General features: G+C 44.2%; 1 protein-coding gene across 1 annotated transcript in view; it reads right to left on the bottom strand.

The window, feature by feature from the left end:
* Window positions 1–946: 946 nt before the first annotated feature.
* arhgef4 (Rho guanine nucleotide exchange factor (GEF) 4) overlaps window positions 947–17,392 on the bottom strand; it is a 53,208-nt gene continuing 36,762 nt past the window's right edge. Inside the window, exons 3-11 of the mRNA XM_070852755.1 lie at window positions 9,146–9,325; window positions 8,740–8,940; window positions 7,709–7,888; window positions 7,272–7,504; window positions 6,285–6,414; window positions 6,039–6,170; window positions 4,604–4,847; window positions 3,458–3,535; window positions 947–2,554 (exon numbers count right to left, since the gene is read on the bottom strand). Of these exons, the coding sequence (XP_070708856.1) occupies window positions 2,397–2,554; window positions 3,458–3,535; window positions 4,604–4,847; window positions 6,039–6,170; window positions 6,285–6,414; window positions 7,272–7,504; window positions 7,709–7,888; window positions 8,740–8,940; window positions 9,146–9,325 (1,536 nt within the window). The 3' untranslated portion in view covers window positions 947–2,396. The remainder of the gene's footprint in view (window positions 2,555–3,457; window positions 3,536–4,603; window positions 4,848–6,038; window positions 6,171–6,284; window positions 6,415–7,271; window positions 7,505–7,708; window positions 7,889–8,739; window positions 8,941–9,145; window positions 9,326–17,392) is intronic.

The following is a 17,392-nucleotide window of genomic DNA, read 5'->3' as shown; positions in this document are numbered from 1 at the left end:
ATTGAGTCATGCTTGCAATGACATCATTGTTGAAGTTTATTCTTCCCGGGAACAGCATGTTAAAAAACAGCCAGACAAACAGAGAAACAGGGTCAACTTAGTGTCAGAGAGTTCAAGCACACACTGCAGTCTGCCTCTGTGGAGTTCACTCTGTTGTCTCGGTCTGTTCCTGATGAAGACTGTACTGTGTGGTTGAAAGCACTGGAAAATGTTACTAAGTGGATGTGCTGTGTCAGACTACATTATTACTGTGAGACTGTGGAGATTGTTTCAAATGTTAGTCTCAGTTTGATACCTCACGTTCAGAGCTAAAAGCTTTTTATTTTAACAGTAGCTCTAACTGAGAAACAGAATGTATTATTCTATTAAACCGTGTGTTTCTAACAACAAAATAAGCCAAAGTCCTCATATCCATTAGCGTTTAATTCTGTTTTGACAAAAGTTTAAAAAAAAAAGCAAAATGATCACGTCAATCAGATGACAGAGTAAGTTAACATGCAGCTGATGCCAGTTTGGGGTATTTGACTGTTTTTCATACTCTTGTCAGTCACTCCCCAAAAAGTATTGAAGTTTGGCACCCAGACCTTGCTGTGAGGTCCATGGACATACTTCCCAGTATCTCTAGGAAGACCATTCTGCCCCTCTTGGTTTACAGCCAATGATGTTGAGTGCCAAAACAGGAAGTAGCGTGTCCTTTATGTTACAAGGCAGGATATACGGGTGTGAAGGTTACAGTGGTGGATGGGTGTGTAGACTATCTAACTTTCAAACTGGAGTTCATCAGGATTGGTCTTTTCATCATCCTTTTGCCATGTGCAGATATTGTAGGAAGAAAGAATTTTAAAAATGTTGACCAGCCTCATACGATGTAGTCTGGGGTTTGAAGTAACGCAGAGCATTCTGCTCAAATCATTTCGTACTTGAACTATAAATTATCGCAGACTTGATGTTCAGTGTGATGGATGACACAGTTTACAGAGGTCTAATCTGAATTAAACTTGCAGCTAAGTTAATAGCAACAGCATCATAATGTGCTTACATCTCTCCACGATGTCTGCAGTGTGAAATAAATATAAAAATCACCCCAACTGATGGCCACATTTGTCAGCTTAGGAATGTTTAATATTCCATATCGTCAGAAGCTAAAACATTTGAACATAAAGGTGAAAGGAGTACATTTCACTGAATGCACTTACAGAGCCATATCACTGGGCTGCATTGATCTGAAATGAGATTATATTGGAGACCAGATACACAGAGCAGGAATACTGGATATCAGAAGTACAGGTAGATAAAAGAACGTCAGTGTGTGTGTGTGTGTGTGAGAGAGAGAGAGAGAGAGAGATGCTGTCAGCCTAGTAGCACGATGAAACCACAATAGTTCCTGAATCTGGTTAAATATAGCAGGGCTCTTCAGAGATAAAAAAATATTCTTCACAGTATTTTTTCATCACATCCATGCATGTCATTGTAAATCATCCATGACACACTTAAAATGGCACTTCAAAAAAAAAAAAAGCAAGAAAAAAGAACAGGTTGTTTACTTTCATTGACATGGTAGGTGTCAGGGGGAGTCGAGGGTCAGACTCGAGGAATGTGTGTAGCTGTGTGTGTGTGTTGTGTGGGTTGCTGCTGTTTGTTTGAGTAAAAAGCTCCAAATCTGTGATGAGTTGAATCGTCTTTGGGCTGCGTTTGTCGACTTTTATCAAGTGCGTGCACAATACCACGAATGCACCAGAGACACGCAGAACCAAATGCTGGCAGACGGAGATCACAAAACACTTAAAAACCCAGCTGAGATCCTGAAATGAGATATTTGCACAGAGAAAAGCACAGGAAGCTTCAGCCCAGCTCCTCCATTTTCCCTTTGTTTTCAAAAGCAGACACAGAACGAACAAATATAAAAACAAATCATGTGGCACTGCGAACACTTGGCATCTGTCAAATCATAAGACAGAACAGAACAGTGGAAGTAAACGACACGATTCTGTCGACAGCTAATGTCTTCACAGAGGCAGCACAGTCAGGAGTCCCACGCTCACTTGCAGCAGTACAGTAGTAGTATTAGTACCAATCGGCGCTTGATTGAAGGTGTAGAAGTAGTAAGTTAAGCAAGAGTCCACTCTCCCTGTTTGACTCAGTGTCTCCAGGAGACCATTCTCAAGTCTGATTGTTAACCAACCGATAAAGTGCTTTCAGAAAATAATCTCCTCATCATAATCATCCTCATCTATACAATAAATCAGTAAGTCAATTAGGGCAATGTTACGAGTAGGAAAGAAAAGAGAGGAATAATTAAAAAGGGTCTGTTCAGGCACGAGCAGAGAGCTCTTCTTCTTCTCCTCCTCCGTTCCTTCTCTCCACAGCTTTGCTCTTTCTGGGTGATGTTTCCTTTTTTACTTCTTGAAGGGCGTCAGCCTGCCGATGTTGTGCCAGAAGGTGGAGGTTTTGCGCTTCGGCTCAGCCAGCATGAAGACCTGCTGCTGGGGCAAAGCGGTGGGGAGAGAGGGGTGTTTCTGTCGCAGCAGGAAGTCATAGTAGGGTCTGGTCACCGCTGACGGGCAGGAGAGAAACAGAAAGTGTTCACACATTCTGAGCAAGCTGGCGGAAAGCAGCCGTTCATTCCTGACTGGTCTGTGTTCATAAAGCGCCTCAGAGGCCTCAGAGGCCCACAGTCAATTCCACTATAAACGTGGGTATTCAAATAATGAATGATGAGCATGAAGTAATATTAGTCAGAAGTACCTCTACTATTCTGCCTCACATTTGATGTGATTCCAGAGTCGTGTCATAGCCACTGCTCTTTTCTGTCACCAATCAACTGTAATTGCTACAAATCTTTGCTGTTAAGCTTTACTGTTAATGACAGTCAGCACTTCCTGAAGCTGCTTCATATTAAACACTGACTCGTTAAGGGAGGACACTTCTTGCTGAGCTGATGCTTTAAATTTAAAAACAGCTGTGCAGGAAGTGTTTCGTTTTATTGACTGGAACTCAGCGCCACTCAAAGAGGATATTTAACGTTAAAGGCGTTTGCAGGAATCTTCATAAAGAACCTTTAGTGTGATTCCTGACAAAGATTCAGAGATGCTTGAAGAACACAGGTCCTGGTGACATAGGATTTCAACAGAGTGCTGCTATATGCATTATAGATCAGTGCTTATATATTATACATAGTGAGATGGCCCATGTACAGGCCCAGAGAGGAGGGAAGACATCTTCAGACTGACACTACACCGACACTTTAGATGATCACAGAGCTATATTCTTCTATAAAGAAGATGTCAAGTCACAAACACACAGTGAGACTCAGGTACAGGTGCTACAGATGCTTAGTCTTCTGGCCTCACCGTGTGTTGGACACAGATACTGAGCTGAACACTCACTGCCTAATGTGCAAATACTCATATCCATGCAATCCAAATATGAGCCTTTTACTGAACCCTTGGGGGCATACCTTTAGGTTTCCCAGCTGGATGGCTTTTGCAGGCATTCAGCATGGCCTGTTTCTTCTGGACCTCAGTGAGAGAGAAGCCTGAGATAGGAAAAACAGATAGTAACACTGTAAGTTATTTAGTAAAGTAGAACCTGGCTCAGCCAGTTTGTCACGCACATAAACAAATACAGTGTGAAGGCTAAGGCGTCCAATAACATTGAAGATGTATGCATTTCTATGGACATGTATGCATGTATGTATATGTATGTAATCAGCACCAGATTATTGAGCTCTTTCCATGAAATATATTTGACATTATTAGGAAACTACAGACCTGTAAAACAAAGCACGACCAGAATTTTCAAGCAAAACCAACTGTTGTAAACTTGAGAAAGCCAGTAGATTACATAATAAAAAATCTGTTAACATGTCTCCGCCTGTAATTCTATTTACAGTCCTCTCCAGTATGCATATACAGTTAGGACAGAGGTGCACATTGCAAACATTCACTGAAGTTTGATGAACAAACATCACATCTGCATCTAAAAACCAGTGTAAAAGCCACAGGAAGTCTGGTCCTAAACTTTCATGAGCACAAAAACATTGTTGCACTGACCTCTATCACTTGAGAAGCCTGTTGTAAAGTAGTGGACTAGTGAACTGTGACGTTCCTCTTGGCTGTTTTCAACCTGCTTCATCACTCTAAACTCCAGCACAGTGCTTTAAGCCCTGGTCTGTACTAAAGGTACAGACTGTCCACCTTCCCACTGTGTCACAGAGTCACAGTGAGACAGTGAGACAGGACAAAGCAAACAGGCCTGGCTGTGTGTAATGGAGGGAGATGATGTGAAATCACTGACATCCTGCTTGTCTACTCATTGGACCAGCATCACAGAAACCCATTTACTGCTGGCACACTGCCAAGTAAGGATATTAGAATAGTAATGCACATGTAGTGGAGGGAAAAGAAAGAGGGACAGAGATCACAAGATAGTTTATGGAAACAGCTCTGTGCTCTGTTTGCAGAAGGGGAAGCATGGCTGAGAGTTAATGGAGACAATGGTAGCTACCCAAAAGATCACAGGCTGGATTCCTTTCTGTGTTTTCTGAATAATACAACCGAAAAACCCTACAAACCCTAAGGCTGAACACGTGCGTGTCTCTGACCTGTCTCGCGGTCATGCTGGACCTGGATCCTCTCGTCAGCGAAGGCTCTGAGCCAGCGCTGTTTCTGCTCTGGCTTCTTGGCACACAGGAGATGGACCTCGTCACCAGCCAGCGACCGCAGTTTCAGGGCATTCTTCACGCTGATGTTGAAGTCCTTCTCCTTGCCATCCTCCACATCTATCACCTCCATGTGGTCCATGTCCAGCCGACCCTTGTAGTACAGCATGTCCCGGCGCAAGAGGTCCTGCAATAAGCAGAACAAGTTCAGCCAAGAATCCTTCAAAGAGTTCTAAGTAATGAGCAGAACCAGCAACAGCCAACATGGACTGAGTGACACCCGCAGGTATGAACAGACAGAAGAATTCATTCTACTACATTCCCTATTTGAAATTCATTCTCATTGATTTGAAAATTCATAATTTCCTAAGAAATGTGTTACAGGGATGATGTTACTATTCATGAATGGTAAGTAATTGTATATCAACAGACACCAAAATCTGAATCTTAATTTGGAGACAGTTGATCAGGAGGCTGGCTTGTTCCCATATAGAGTGTCTACTGCTGCTGCAACAATTTATCAATCAATAATATCAATAAATTAACCCATAAGAGCCCACGGTGACACAGGTGTCACAGACCTTTCCCTATACAGCTTTAACCTTGAATTTAACTCAAGAAGACTTCAGACTACTGGCAGGAATGACCTGCTGTGCCACTTGGTGGAACATCTTGAGCTTCAGGTTTCCCGGGGGTCCACATCAGCGAGGACCTGACCTGAGCTCACCAGCAAGACAACTGCACCTTTTCCTCTGCAGCCTGAGGAGACTTAACATGGACTCCAGGACCTCTACAGCTGATCAATACAATAGATCTACGGATCTTCAGAGGGTGGTGAAAACTGCACAGCTCATCACCAGAAAAATGACACTTTTAATGACTTAATGACTGCAGTCTCAACATTATTCACCCCCCTCTTGTTAAGCACCTTTAGTTCTTAGCAGAGCACCCTTTTGCTGTTATGACTTGCTGCAAACGTGATGCACAGCCAGACACCAGGTTCTGACAGCGTTCCTCAGGAATCTTAGCTCATTCCTCCTCATCTAATGTTCTTGGGTTTGTGTGCTGCAACCGCCTTCTTCAAATCCCACCAGAGATTTTCTATTGGATTGAAGCCAGGCGACTGTAACGGCCACTCTAGTAGTGGACTCTGAGGTATGCTTGGCATCATTGTCCTTAACTTAAAGGAGGCAATGGCCACTAATGACACCAAATGGGAAATGGTGTACAATTCACACAAATAGAAGACAGCCGCCCCTTGGACAAACCACAACCACAAGCTGAAAAATACTGCCCCCAAGTAGCTTTTTATGGTGATTCTTCTTGCGTACTGTTCTCAGCATAAAACAGTGTAAACCAGTGTAAAATGCTGGGGCACCTTTTTGCAGTAAACCATCTGATGATCAAAGAGGAAAAACATTCTCTGTTGACTCTTGGCCTGAGGCTGGGACAGCTTGGTCAACTCCCCCGAAAAGATGAGATCTGAGCTCCTGCTGAGAACATCTTCACCCTGCATGGACCAAAACACACACACACACACACACACACACACACACACGGCTGTTACTTGCTAACCAGCCACCTGTTGCAGTTGGTTAGAACACTATGAAGTGAAAGACCACACCTCCCAGTCCTCTATGGAGCTCTGCCACTGGGCGATCTTGTCGATGTTCTCAAGGCGTCGTTTCCTCTCGTTGATCAGTCTGGCCACGTTCTTCATGGCGTTTAAGGCTGCCTCCACATCTCTGTAGTCCCTAAAGATCAGAGAGTGACATGTAGTCGGTGTGTTAAGTTAAAGCATAAAGGATAGTGCATTTTCATTACAGTCAAGAAAGAATTCCACAAAACCAACGATGTAAGTGTCCCCCTATAGAGTATAAAGCTTGATGTATCTTGTTCCTTGTCCAAAAACATGCCTGCTGGACTGGACTGGCCCAAATGTGGATTCATCTGGCTTTGAAAACAGTCCCCTATGTCCTCCCTCAGTAAGGTTTGATAAAGCCTGGTTCTGTTCCAGGTTTCTTCCTGTTAAAGGGGAGTTCTTCCTGCCACTGTGTCTCTCTATAAATAAAGATTGATTGATACCAAACTCTTTAATTAAGAGAGAGACCCAACGATTGATTGAGCCTGGGATCGAACCAGCGACCTTCCAATTGATGGACGACCTCTGAGCCATAGCTTTCTCTCCAGCCTGCCCCGACAGAATGATGCTGTTACCACCGTGTTTCACTGCTGGGATGGTATTGACAGGTGAGAACGGCACCCAGTTTCCTTCAGACATGCTTAGAACTGAGGCCAAACTGTTTTTTGGGCTGTTTCCAATCATGTCCAATCACTTGAAATTGCCACAGGTGGACTCCAATCAATGTGTCGAAACATCTCAAAGATGATCAAGAGAAATGGGAGGCACCTGAGCTGAATTTGCATCATAGCAGTTTGAAAACATACATCAGTGTGATATTCCAGTTGTTCTTTCAAATAATAATAATTAAAGCGTCGTAACAGAGAAAGTGAAGGGGTCTGAATACTTTCTGAGTGCACTACTACAGCATGCACCACTGGATTTCCTGAAATCCTCCCCAGAGTGAACACAGACAGACTTTGCATTCACCTGTGCTGTGGGTTGGTGTATTTGAGCAGCTCAGCCAGCTGCAGTGGGTACTTGCAGATCTTCTGAACTGGGGTGAGCAGGAAGCCGTCCAAGGAAATGTCAATCATCTTCTGGAGCAGTCTGCAGGCCTCGAAGAAGAACACATACTTGTTGACCTTCATGAGCTTAGAGAGCTGGATGCAGGCGTTAGGGTGGTTGTTGCAATACTCCGAATAGATCTGGAAATCTGTTTGCTACACATAAAAGACAACAAGAGAAAGAGTTAGAAGCAAGAAAATGGCTGGCTACAATAAATGAAAGACTTGAAGTAAGTAAGAAAGGTTTTAAAGCATCTTTTGTGTGCTGTCTGAAAAACTACAGCAGAAATAATAAGCAGAGGCTTTCTACATGTTTTCTGAATTCAAGGTGTTCTGATTGACATTTGTGACTCGGCTTACATGTTCAAGGAAGCAGCAGCCGATCTCGCTGAGGTGTGGCTGCTCCTTATTAAACTTCTTCTCAAGGCCTTTCAGGAACTTCCTCTGGAATCGATAAATCTCTTCAATATTGCCAAAGATGGTACGAAGCTGCTCTTCAGTGAACATGTCGGTTCTCTTGCGGCACTGTTTGATGTAACCCTGAGGAAAACATACAACATGAGTACATTGTAACATCCATCACACACAATACACGTACAATATTACACATATGGAGTGTGTGATGCATGTTAGTAGCATAATAATGTAGTAGCGTAGGCTGCCGGGTCCTCTGCTAGTAAGTCCACTCATCACTTATCTGTACGGCCTCAGAGCTTCTGTATTTTCTGGTTTGCCTGCCGGTCATGGAGATGTGATGTGCAGATGTGTGGGTGCTGTGTTTGCTTTTGATTTAATAATTAATAATCTTAATTGTTTTCCAAGCAAGCATATTACTTTACAGGAGGAAGTCTACACATATACATGGGTGGCATTACATCATTCTCATCAGAACCTCTTCATAGCGTTTATGACTTGGCGGTGTAAGCTGCTTATTGCTGGGATGTTTGACTAGGTGATCTTATCCAAACTCATGCAGTATATACTTATTAAGTATATACTGCATAAGGTTTGTTGGTATGATGTTACCTAGTCACCTTCTGTCTTTTTCCATTCTTCACATTAAGGATCATAATGTAGATAATGTAGACCATGTTGAAGATTTAAATCATTTTTAGTAATGGCTACTGGATTTTATTGTGTCATCCTTCACATTGAAACGTGGGACCTGATGTCCTCCATCTTCTCATAACATTTATTGGTTTGGTTAGTTTCACCAGTGAGGAAATAGTTAATGTAATAGTATTTAGTGTCAGTATTTAAAACAGTGATTACAGAACTGAGCCCTGACAGCCAATCAGAAAAGAGTGTGTGGATGGTGGTGTACAGCAGTGAGGAAACGAGACAGTCTGTGACATGTTTTACAGTGTGTTCCCACGTGATCTGATCCACACCTCACAGATGTCCTTCAGGTGCTTGATGTAGTCTCTCTCTGTGCTCATGATCTCGTTGATAACGTTTGTCCTCATCTGCTCTTTGCAGGGTAAACCAGGTCCCAGCAACAGGCCCAGACCTGCCTGGTCCTCCTCTCCAGCCTGGGCCTCCTCCAGGTGGGCCAGATACTCCTCCATGGGCTCATCCTGGTTCACACGCAACTGAGGAGGCCACACGTAATGTAAAACCCCAAGAACTCTCATTTTCTCCAGCAATTAACTTGCATCTTTTATTGTAATTTCTTTCTTCACAAAAATCATTTTAATGCAAACTGCAGTTGCGATTTTATAACAGTTAAAGTTGTGCAAGATGTGCAGCTGTACAGCCGCTCTTTTCTGTCTCTGTTTTTGTCTCAGTTTGTCTCACCCGTACAAAGCTTGCAGGGAACCAGCCCTCACTGTCCATGATGCGACCCCACCACCACTCCTTGTTAGTGGCATCCACTACTTCAATGACATCACCGGCCTTGAAGCCCAGCTCCTGGTCGTCCATGGTGACATGGTCCCAGAGGGCCTCGGCATACACCACGCTGCCATCACTGATCAGCTGTAGGGGAAGCACCACAGAAGGGACACGGCTCAGTTTATTCCAGCACAGGGTACAACATGGTGACACAAAATGTGCGCTGCTGCCATGCAGCACCTTAGTCGTACGATGACAGTCAAAGGGCAACTACAAATCACTGAAATGATGAAGAATTGGATTTTCTGGTGTAACATTACACGACTTCAGTACAACATGTTATTAAAACCATCAAAATTCTGTTATCTTCCTCTCCATTGATTCCCACAGGCTGGCAACTTCTGTGGAGTGACAGTCAGACAAGTGAGGCTGGAGGGATGTTCGCTGTGCTGCTCAGACTTCTGACCCCCGTGAGGTGGCTGAATGACGGAGACATCACAGTGGAATGACTTTCACTTGGGAAAAAATCAACCTGCACTCTCACCTGTGAGGCTGCACAGAGGTTCTTCGAGGCTAAAGTCAGAAGGCTACCATGCAAAGGTCAGCATGCTGGTCTAAAGCAGCGATGTTTTGCAGGTATTTGGTCCTAAACTTAGGTATTAGACTAATTCAAGTTTCAAAACTGATGATGGTGCTAGCTGAAAGCATCACAGCATCATCAAAGTTATTATAATTCATCCCGAGGGGACAGCGAATGTTGTCTGAGCCAAATTTCATGACAATTCATCTGTTCTCAACGATTTCACTCAAAGCCACAAATAGTGGCGCTGGATGAAAAGCCAGATAATCATCGAAGTAGGAAGGGTTCATCCTTCACACCAAGGATGGAGAGATGTTTCAGTCTGGGTGGACCTGATTAGTCCCACTCATATCGAATTGGTATCAAACATGGGTTTGGGACGCAGTGAAAGTGAGTGAAAGTGAGGTTAAAGGCAAACCCATAACTGAGCACACACAGGTCACCGTAGAAGCAGATGGAGCCAGTGTTATTGATGAAGACACTGCAGTGGTCATATTTCACACTGCCAGTTTCACTGCGTCAACATGGCCCCAGGCTCCACAGAGGCGATCTGTTATGCTGCTCAGCCTCTCATTCCTGTAGAGACAGCAGGAGTCCTCCTGGACCACATCAGCTCACCATCCCTTCTCTCCACGAGCTCGTCTCATTCAGTCTGGGTCTCTCACACTACCTCACTAGTGTTGTTAAAGTAATAGTCGTTCTATTTTTCGTAGCTCCGCTGATCCATCATGACGATGAGGAAAACAGGCGATGTGGCTGTTGCTAAGCAACACACCCACACCATCTTGCCTCTCTGCTGCCTTTTCTCTCCAGATTCATCTTTGACTACATGGCACCACAGTATCCTCTTATTGTATGTTATGATAGTAAAAGGCCACAAACAGCTTGTTATGAACAGGGCGAACGTCATGACACTGCTCACAGAGCTGGTTTAATGGTCACCATGGCAACAGTAATGGTGAATACACACACAAGAGACTCACACACAAGCAGCTGTGCCCCCATCACCTTTACCCCTAACATGAGCAGCTGAGTGAGGCAGAAATGGGGTTGTCTTTTCCTGAGGGGGTTGCACACACACACACACACACACACACACACACACACACACACATACGCATGGAGGACCTGAATTATACCTATACTTATTCAACATATGTAATCTATGCCACGCTGATACTAATATTCTCTCTAAGATAATTTCACCTCATCAAGCCGCTAATTTTTTGAAGTGAAAACAGTCTCAGAGGAACAACTGGATGGAGCTCACAGACATTTACAAGCTATGGTGAGAGCACTGACTTGGACATTGTTTCATTTTGAGCTATTTTATTTCATAACGTAGTCATTTAAATTGTTTTTTAAAAACTAATATTCAAGTGATAATCCTTTGATAAAAATACATGGTAGTGTACGACATGGTGTCCAAATGTGAAACAATAATGCACAGGGTAGGGGGCCACAGCACAAAGCATAGTGCTCTTTTCTCTGCAGCCACTTCCTTTACATCCATTTTAAAGCTGCACAAAGTAACTTATTACCACAAGGAGATGCCAAAAGATTTGGATTTCCCCCAATCTTTTTTAGACTTTAAAATAATCAAACATCTTTGTTTCACTACACTACATAAACACTTGAGCTGCAGATAACAGGACTCACACCTGGAGCAAAGGCAGATTATGAGAGGCAGACAACTGGTATGTTTTGTGGATTTTAATGTTACTGCAGAGCTTCCTGAGCCAAAAAAGTGCAAAACCCATTTTAAACCCATTATATAAGTCACCATAACAGAAGCTTAACACACATTTTAGATGTCAAATAAAAGCTGGCATTTTGACAACACACAACAGGTCAATGGTAGTTGGTAACAAAGGCAGAGGAAAAACGTTGGGGGCACTATGATGGCTCACATGGTAGATTCAGCATCATGTCCATTTCCACAGCATTAATTCCATCTGTACAACCACGGTCATGTGACACTCACCACTCTGCTGGGAACACTTTCTCTCCTCCAACTGAAATACAGATTTGATTCACCAGTTACTCTCAAGTCTTTCTACACTGCTGTTTTATGAAGCACTGTTAGTCGACTGTCACTGAAATTAAACCAGGGATAGTGTGGATGTTTGTGAAGTGGTGTTATATAAGGTACTTATCCATCCACCTAAAAAAAGACCCACCTGAAAAAACCAATATGAGGTTAAGTGTATGCTATGTTTAGAATATTTTCATCAGACAATCCTTATTGTCGTTAAACTGAAGCTATTCTACTGCTGACTCCACTGACAACTAGAGTCATTTTACCCCACAGAAGACTAGAGTTTCTGGACCACCGCTGACTCCATCACTTCGATTGTTTGTGCTGTTGTGTGTCTTTGGTTTTTTAAAATGTTTGGTTCAAATCCTGATTAATGTGTTAGTTTGTTGACCAAGGCACCGAGAGTCTATCAACTACCGTGTTCTGTGAAGTAAACATCTATTTTTGTCAAAGACGTTTGGCAGCTTTGAGGACAGAACAGAGCGATACAATGGAAAAATATAGCGTGCACTACAATCCATATCGCTTTTTTTAGGTTTGTCATTTATTTTAAAAAATCTGAACTATCCCTTTAATGTTTGCCACTGAACAAAAAAGGCAGGAAAGTTGCTGTTTGATTTGAAACATCTATGTAGGAAGTGTTGAGCTTCATTGACAGTAGCTTGTTCATGAACAAAAAACAGCAAGGTACAAGCAATTCACAATGATTAGTGAACGACAGTGATATTTCTATCGGGGAAGAGGAACTCAGCGACAGAGTGGTGCAACGGATAAACATGGAGGAAGTGATGAGTTCGCATCGACAGCAAATGAACACAGGAGCAGTTCAGAAACAGGGGGACTGATCAAGCATAAATACAGGCCTGGGTCTAACGTACGTCTGTGTCAAAGTCAAATAAAGGCCCCGTCAACAAATAATACCTCATCATGTGAAGTTGGAACAGACCTGGCTCATCGATTTTCAGAGTCGCGTTTAATTTTTGCCGATGAATCAGCATCTGTTTGCTAAATGGATTCAGTTGATGCAGGACTATTTCAATATCTGTGCTGTTTGTGTGACTATATCATATTAGACTGTGTGACTGTGTGACTATAAGATTTTAATGAGCAACTTTGTGAGGTGAAAAATTGCTTAAGGTCAGTTTTATACGCATTTCTGTTCTGTCAGGTCACAAAAGGACAGATTACATATCAGAGGATTGACGATACTGGTAATTCAAATAATACCATTTACTTGAGGATGGGATCGCCGTGACAGCTCAGCTCTCTAATCTCTCTCTTCGAATACTGCATGCTGAGAGGTCAGCTCGGGTCTGCTCTGTCTACAGCAGACTAATTTAGCAATTTAGCAACATCGGCTAATGCTGAGGTGAATCAGCACCCAAATCAACTCTATCTGTTGAGTTCAGTTCAAAGTGTCGAGTTGTATCCTCAGAGCATCACTCAGCAGCCGTGGTTATCTAAGAGCTGAGGAGCTGTAACAGGGTCTCCGTAGAGTGTGTTACATCACCTGAAAGCACTCTGTTACATTACTGTTGCTTTTAAAGGGTTAGTTCATCCAAAGCAGAGAGAAAATATTTGCTCAAACTAACTCTCAAAGAAGCACTTCACCAGGAAACAGTGTGCTCTATAGATTATCCACAGTAACAAAGGACGTTCTGCTTTAAAGGCTAAGATCTTGATGACAAGCACTGCGTGTTTTTAACGCCTGATGTATCTTGTGATCCACATGAGTGAGCCCCACCGCTGCTCTGGCTCACAAGTTCCTTCATCACCATGAACACACACACAGTAGTTTATTTGGAGGATACACACATACACCCTCATCCTGCCCAGAATACTCACACTCACACCAAATATGAATTAGTCTGCTGCTGAAAATAGTCCCCTACAAAATGCTCTATGTCCTTCTGTTTGAACATGGTCGACAGACACTACAGTGGCCTGTAGCTGGGACCGAGAAATAGCTGAGAAATGAACCAATTTATTTGGGAAAAGATGTATGGGCCTGGAGCTGACAGCCACAGACAGGATAGGAAGTTAGAAAGTATTTACAGACAGACGGACATGTTGTTAGTTTGGATCTTTGTATGGAGTTTGTTGGCATCTATAGCATAGTATAAGCCTCATCCTTCAAGCACCACACCTTCCCCTGTCCTGGGCTGTAGCCAGCTCACAGAGGCAGAGCTCAAAACCAAACCCAAACTATTACTGACAATTATTGTACAATTCTGATGAAGACAGACTCCTGTCTTCTTCACAGGCTCCTGTGCTCACATATGAGAACTTGTTAACATGTCTCTGATGCCCCAAACCTGCACACATCATCCACTCTCACACTAAAGGCTCTTCTCTCTCCAGGCTGTACCTGTGTTCTGCTGCTGCAATGTTGGACACCCATCAATCCTAGCAGTCTCATCAACAGGGCAGTCCTCCGCTGCTGCTCGGTCCCCCTGGGTTTCAGTTTATCTGCTCGTTTCCTCCATCTAGAAGTGTGTGTGTGTGTGTGTGTGTGTGTGTGTTTGGATGACAGAGTGGTGGTCTGGTCTGTGTGTGCACTCTACTGGAAGGCCAGCAGGAACATGAGCACCACGTTGATGATAATGAGCAGCATCATGATGAGGAACACCACCACCTTCTGGGTCTCTGGGGGGAGGTTGCAGCGCAGCATGGCATTGAAGAATCCCATCCTCTGCCTGCTCCACCTCCCCGAGCCGCTGCCACGAGCCATCAGTGCCCTGGCCTCCTCCTCTTCCTCCTCCTCAGCACCGCTGCCCCTCCCCCGTCGCCTTTCCCTCAGTGCTGAGCCTCCACACCACACCACGTCACCTCGTCCTCCTCCTAGACTGTCTCCGTCGCTGTCCTCTAGTGCTGCTCTCCTCCTCCGCTCGGCTCCGGCGGTCACCGCCTCTGCTTCTCCTGCCACTTTGCCGATGCCCAGCGTCGCCCCGGCCTGCCAGTGGAGGCTGGGTGCCGTTCTGTGTCAGTGTGTGTGAAGCGATTTGTGTTTTACGTGCTGAGCATCCCCCCGTCCTCCTTTGCTCCCTTTTTCGTCTTTGAGGAATAGGCACCACCCCACTCTTTCTTCTTTCTACCTTCCACCAGATTAGTCTTTTTTCCCTTTCGGTTCCTCTCCCCTCTCTCTCGGTCAGGATGTCAGGATAAAAGACGGAGGATGGGATGCTGCATCTCTCCGGTTCACGCTCATGCTTCCTCGTCTTTTCTGTTCTCTTCTTTTTCACGCTCTGTCCTCTTGTTTTCCGGCTTGCTCTTCTCACACTCTAGCCTACATACGTTCAGTCATTTCTGCTCAAACCAGCAAGCCATTTGTTCTCCCTCTGGCTTGTTTTCTTCCTCTCCTATCTCTCCGTCTCTGCCCACCTTTTCTCTCCGTTAAGAGCTCTTCCTAAAATGGTGCCGGTGCTCTGCCTGGAGCGTTGATGCTTCAGCCATCCATCTAACTACCAGGATCACCCTCTTTTCTTTTTTTCTCCTTCCTCCCCTTCCTTTTTTGTGTGCCCACCCTTGAATAGCTGGCAGCCAATCAGGATGCAGAGAGTGTCACCGTATCCTGGATACCAGAGTGGATGAGGCAGGGCCATGGCAACCACTAGTAGGGTGAGGAGGGGCTGGGGTGTTGGGATGAGATGGAAAAGAGGGAGGGGTACAGCTGAGGCCATGCAGAATAATGAACGGATCTCAGGGGAATATGTGTGTGTGTGTGTGTGTGTGTGTGTGTGTGTGCGCGCATGTGCAGTGGTTTATGGTTGACTGCTATTTGCTGCATTCATACAGACTTACATTGATGTAGCAAATAAATGTGCTAGTGTTCACTAGAGAAATCAAATGTATTACAGAGTGTGTATTTAGGTTCATTACCAGTCTGGTGTGGTTTTATGTTTAAAGGTGCTAGGTAGGACACACACAGCCACTAGATATCACACTAGAGCACCAGCATCTTACACCAAAACAAATGTGTGCCTTAGCCACACCTCCCCCCCTCCCTCCGTGTTCTCAGCGCTGTGTTGTGAAACAGAGACGGCGGTCCCTGAACACGACATGAACAATGGAATAAAGTTACGCTTTCATGAACAATGTCAAGGTGAGTACACTCTGCAAGCCAGACGGTGCACACTGCGCTCTTATTTTGTTGATTGGAAGATTGATTTAAGCAACATTAGTAACGTACTCTGCTTGGTGAGCAGATATTTCTTCCATCTGTCAAGTGCATAAATCCATGGAACATGATTATTAGCTTGCCAGCTAACCTGCTAACAGCTGGGATTACAACACACACTTGAAGCGAGTGCGACTTCATTCTCTGCTCAGGACACGATAACTCCATTACCTCTTCACAGAGCACATGGTTCTTTGCTGCCATGTTAAAGTTCAGAAATAGAATTGTTACAGAAAAAAACCATCAGTCCGTCTTTCGGTGCTTCTCTTCCTGTCTGTTGCTCCCAGGCTCATTTGTTCGCTTTAAAAAGAATTCACAAATACATGGTCTTATCTTCACCAGCTGGGTTATTCCCTAAACTGGAGTTTTTCCTCAAACGTTATTTAGACAGGGGGAGGTGCTGCATTAGTTGGGGACTATCTCCGATACGTACTGGTGCCCCTGGGAGTATTTTTGGTATTAGACCCTACTTTGTGACCATGGTGTCACCGCAGGATCGATTTCACTTTGTTATGTTAGTGCTTCATATGTATTCATTAGAATCAAGACGACCATTTTCTGACACAGGCCATCAGTAAGTGTGACCCTCACTCTAATGTGCTTCAGCTGGCCCCTGACAAATCATTTTGGTATACATATAGCATTGTATTACATACGTGCATATTAGTGTTTCCTCTCATTCTCCCTTAGTTCCCCTCCATCACCTCACCCTCAGAAGCCATCGTAGAGGACTGGCAGTAGCATTTCCCTTAATTATCCTAACTGCAGTCAGTGAGGCATTGCTTTCCCTGGTCCCGCCTCTCCACTCACATGACCTCAATAAGTGGAGTCACTACAGCACACCTACCACATGCTCCTCCTATTCATTTCCACACCAACTGTCACAATCATCATCAGAATCTCCCAGAGGCCATGGTGATGTATTAAAATGAGCCATTTTGTCCAATAGGCCTAAAAGACCCAAAAGATATTGAGTTGACAATGATATGAATGGAGAAAAGAAGCAGATCTCCTGCTTGGAGAAGCTGGAACATGAGAGCAATCACAGCCATCTCACATGTCACCGCCACGTGAGTCTCCACTACCTGAGGCCTGACAGGCAGACTGTCAGAGAACACACAGCACCATTTTGTTGACATACACATTTCTACCTCCTACTTAACCCACATCAGTGAGCCACAGGGTGGCAGCAGAGCGCACTCTGTCTGATACTCAGGGAGAAGAAGAAAACTGGGTGTGTTTTGATTGGCTCTAAATCTGTCGCCATCAACCAATCCAGCAGAGTGCAGACTAATGCTGCAGGAGAAGGGAGGAGGACTAGAAAGGATCCAAAGGGCCGATTGTCTGCTGCTACTGGACTTTCCTGAATAATCAGAATCAGAAACAGGTTTATTGCCAAGCAGGATTTCATGTACA

The sequence above is a fragment of the Pempheris klunzingeri genome, chromosome 21 (assembly GCF_042242105.1).
Source record: "Pempheris klunzingeri isolate RE-2024b chromosome 21, fPemKlu1.hap1, whole genome shotgun sequence".
Classification (NCBI taxonomy): Eukaryota; Metazoa; Chordata; class Actinopteri; order Acropomatiformes; family Pempheridae; genus Pempheris; species Pempheris klunzingeri.
The sequence above is the reverse complement of the archived record's forward strand: the minus strand, read 5'-3'. Positions and strand labels throughout refer to the sequence as shown.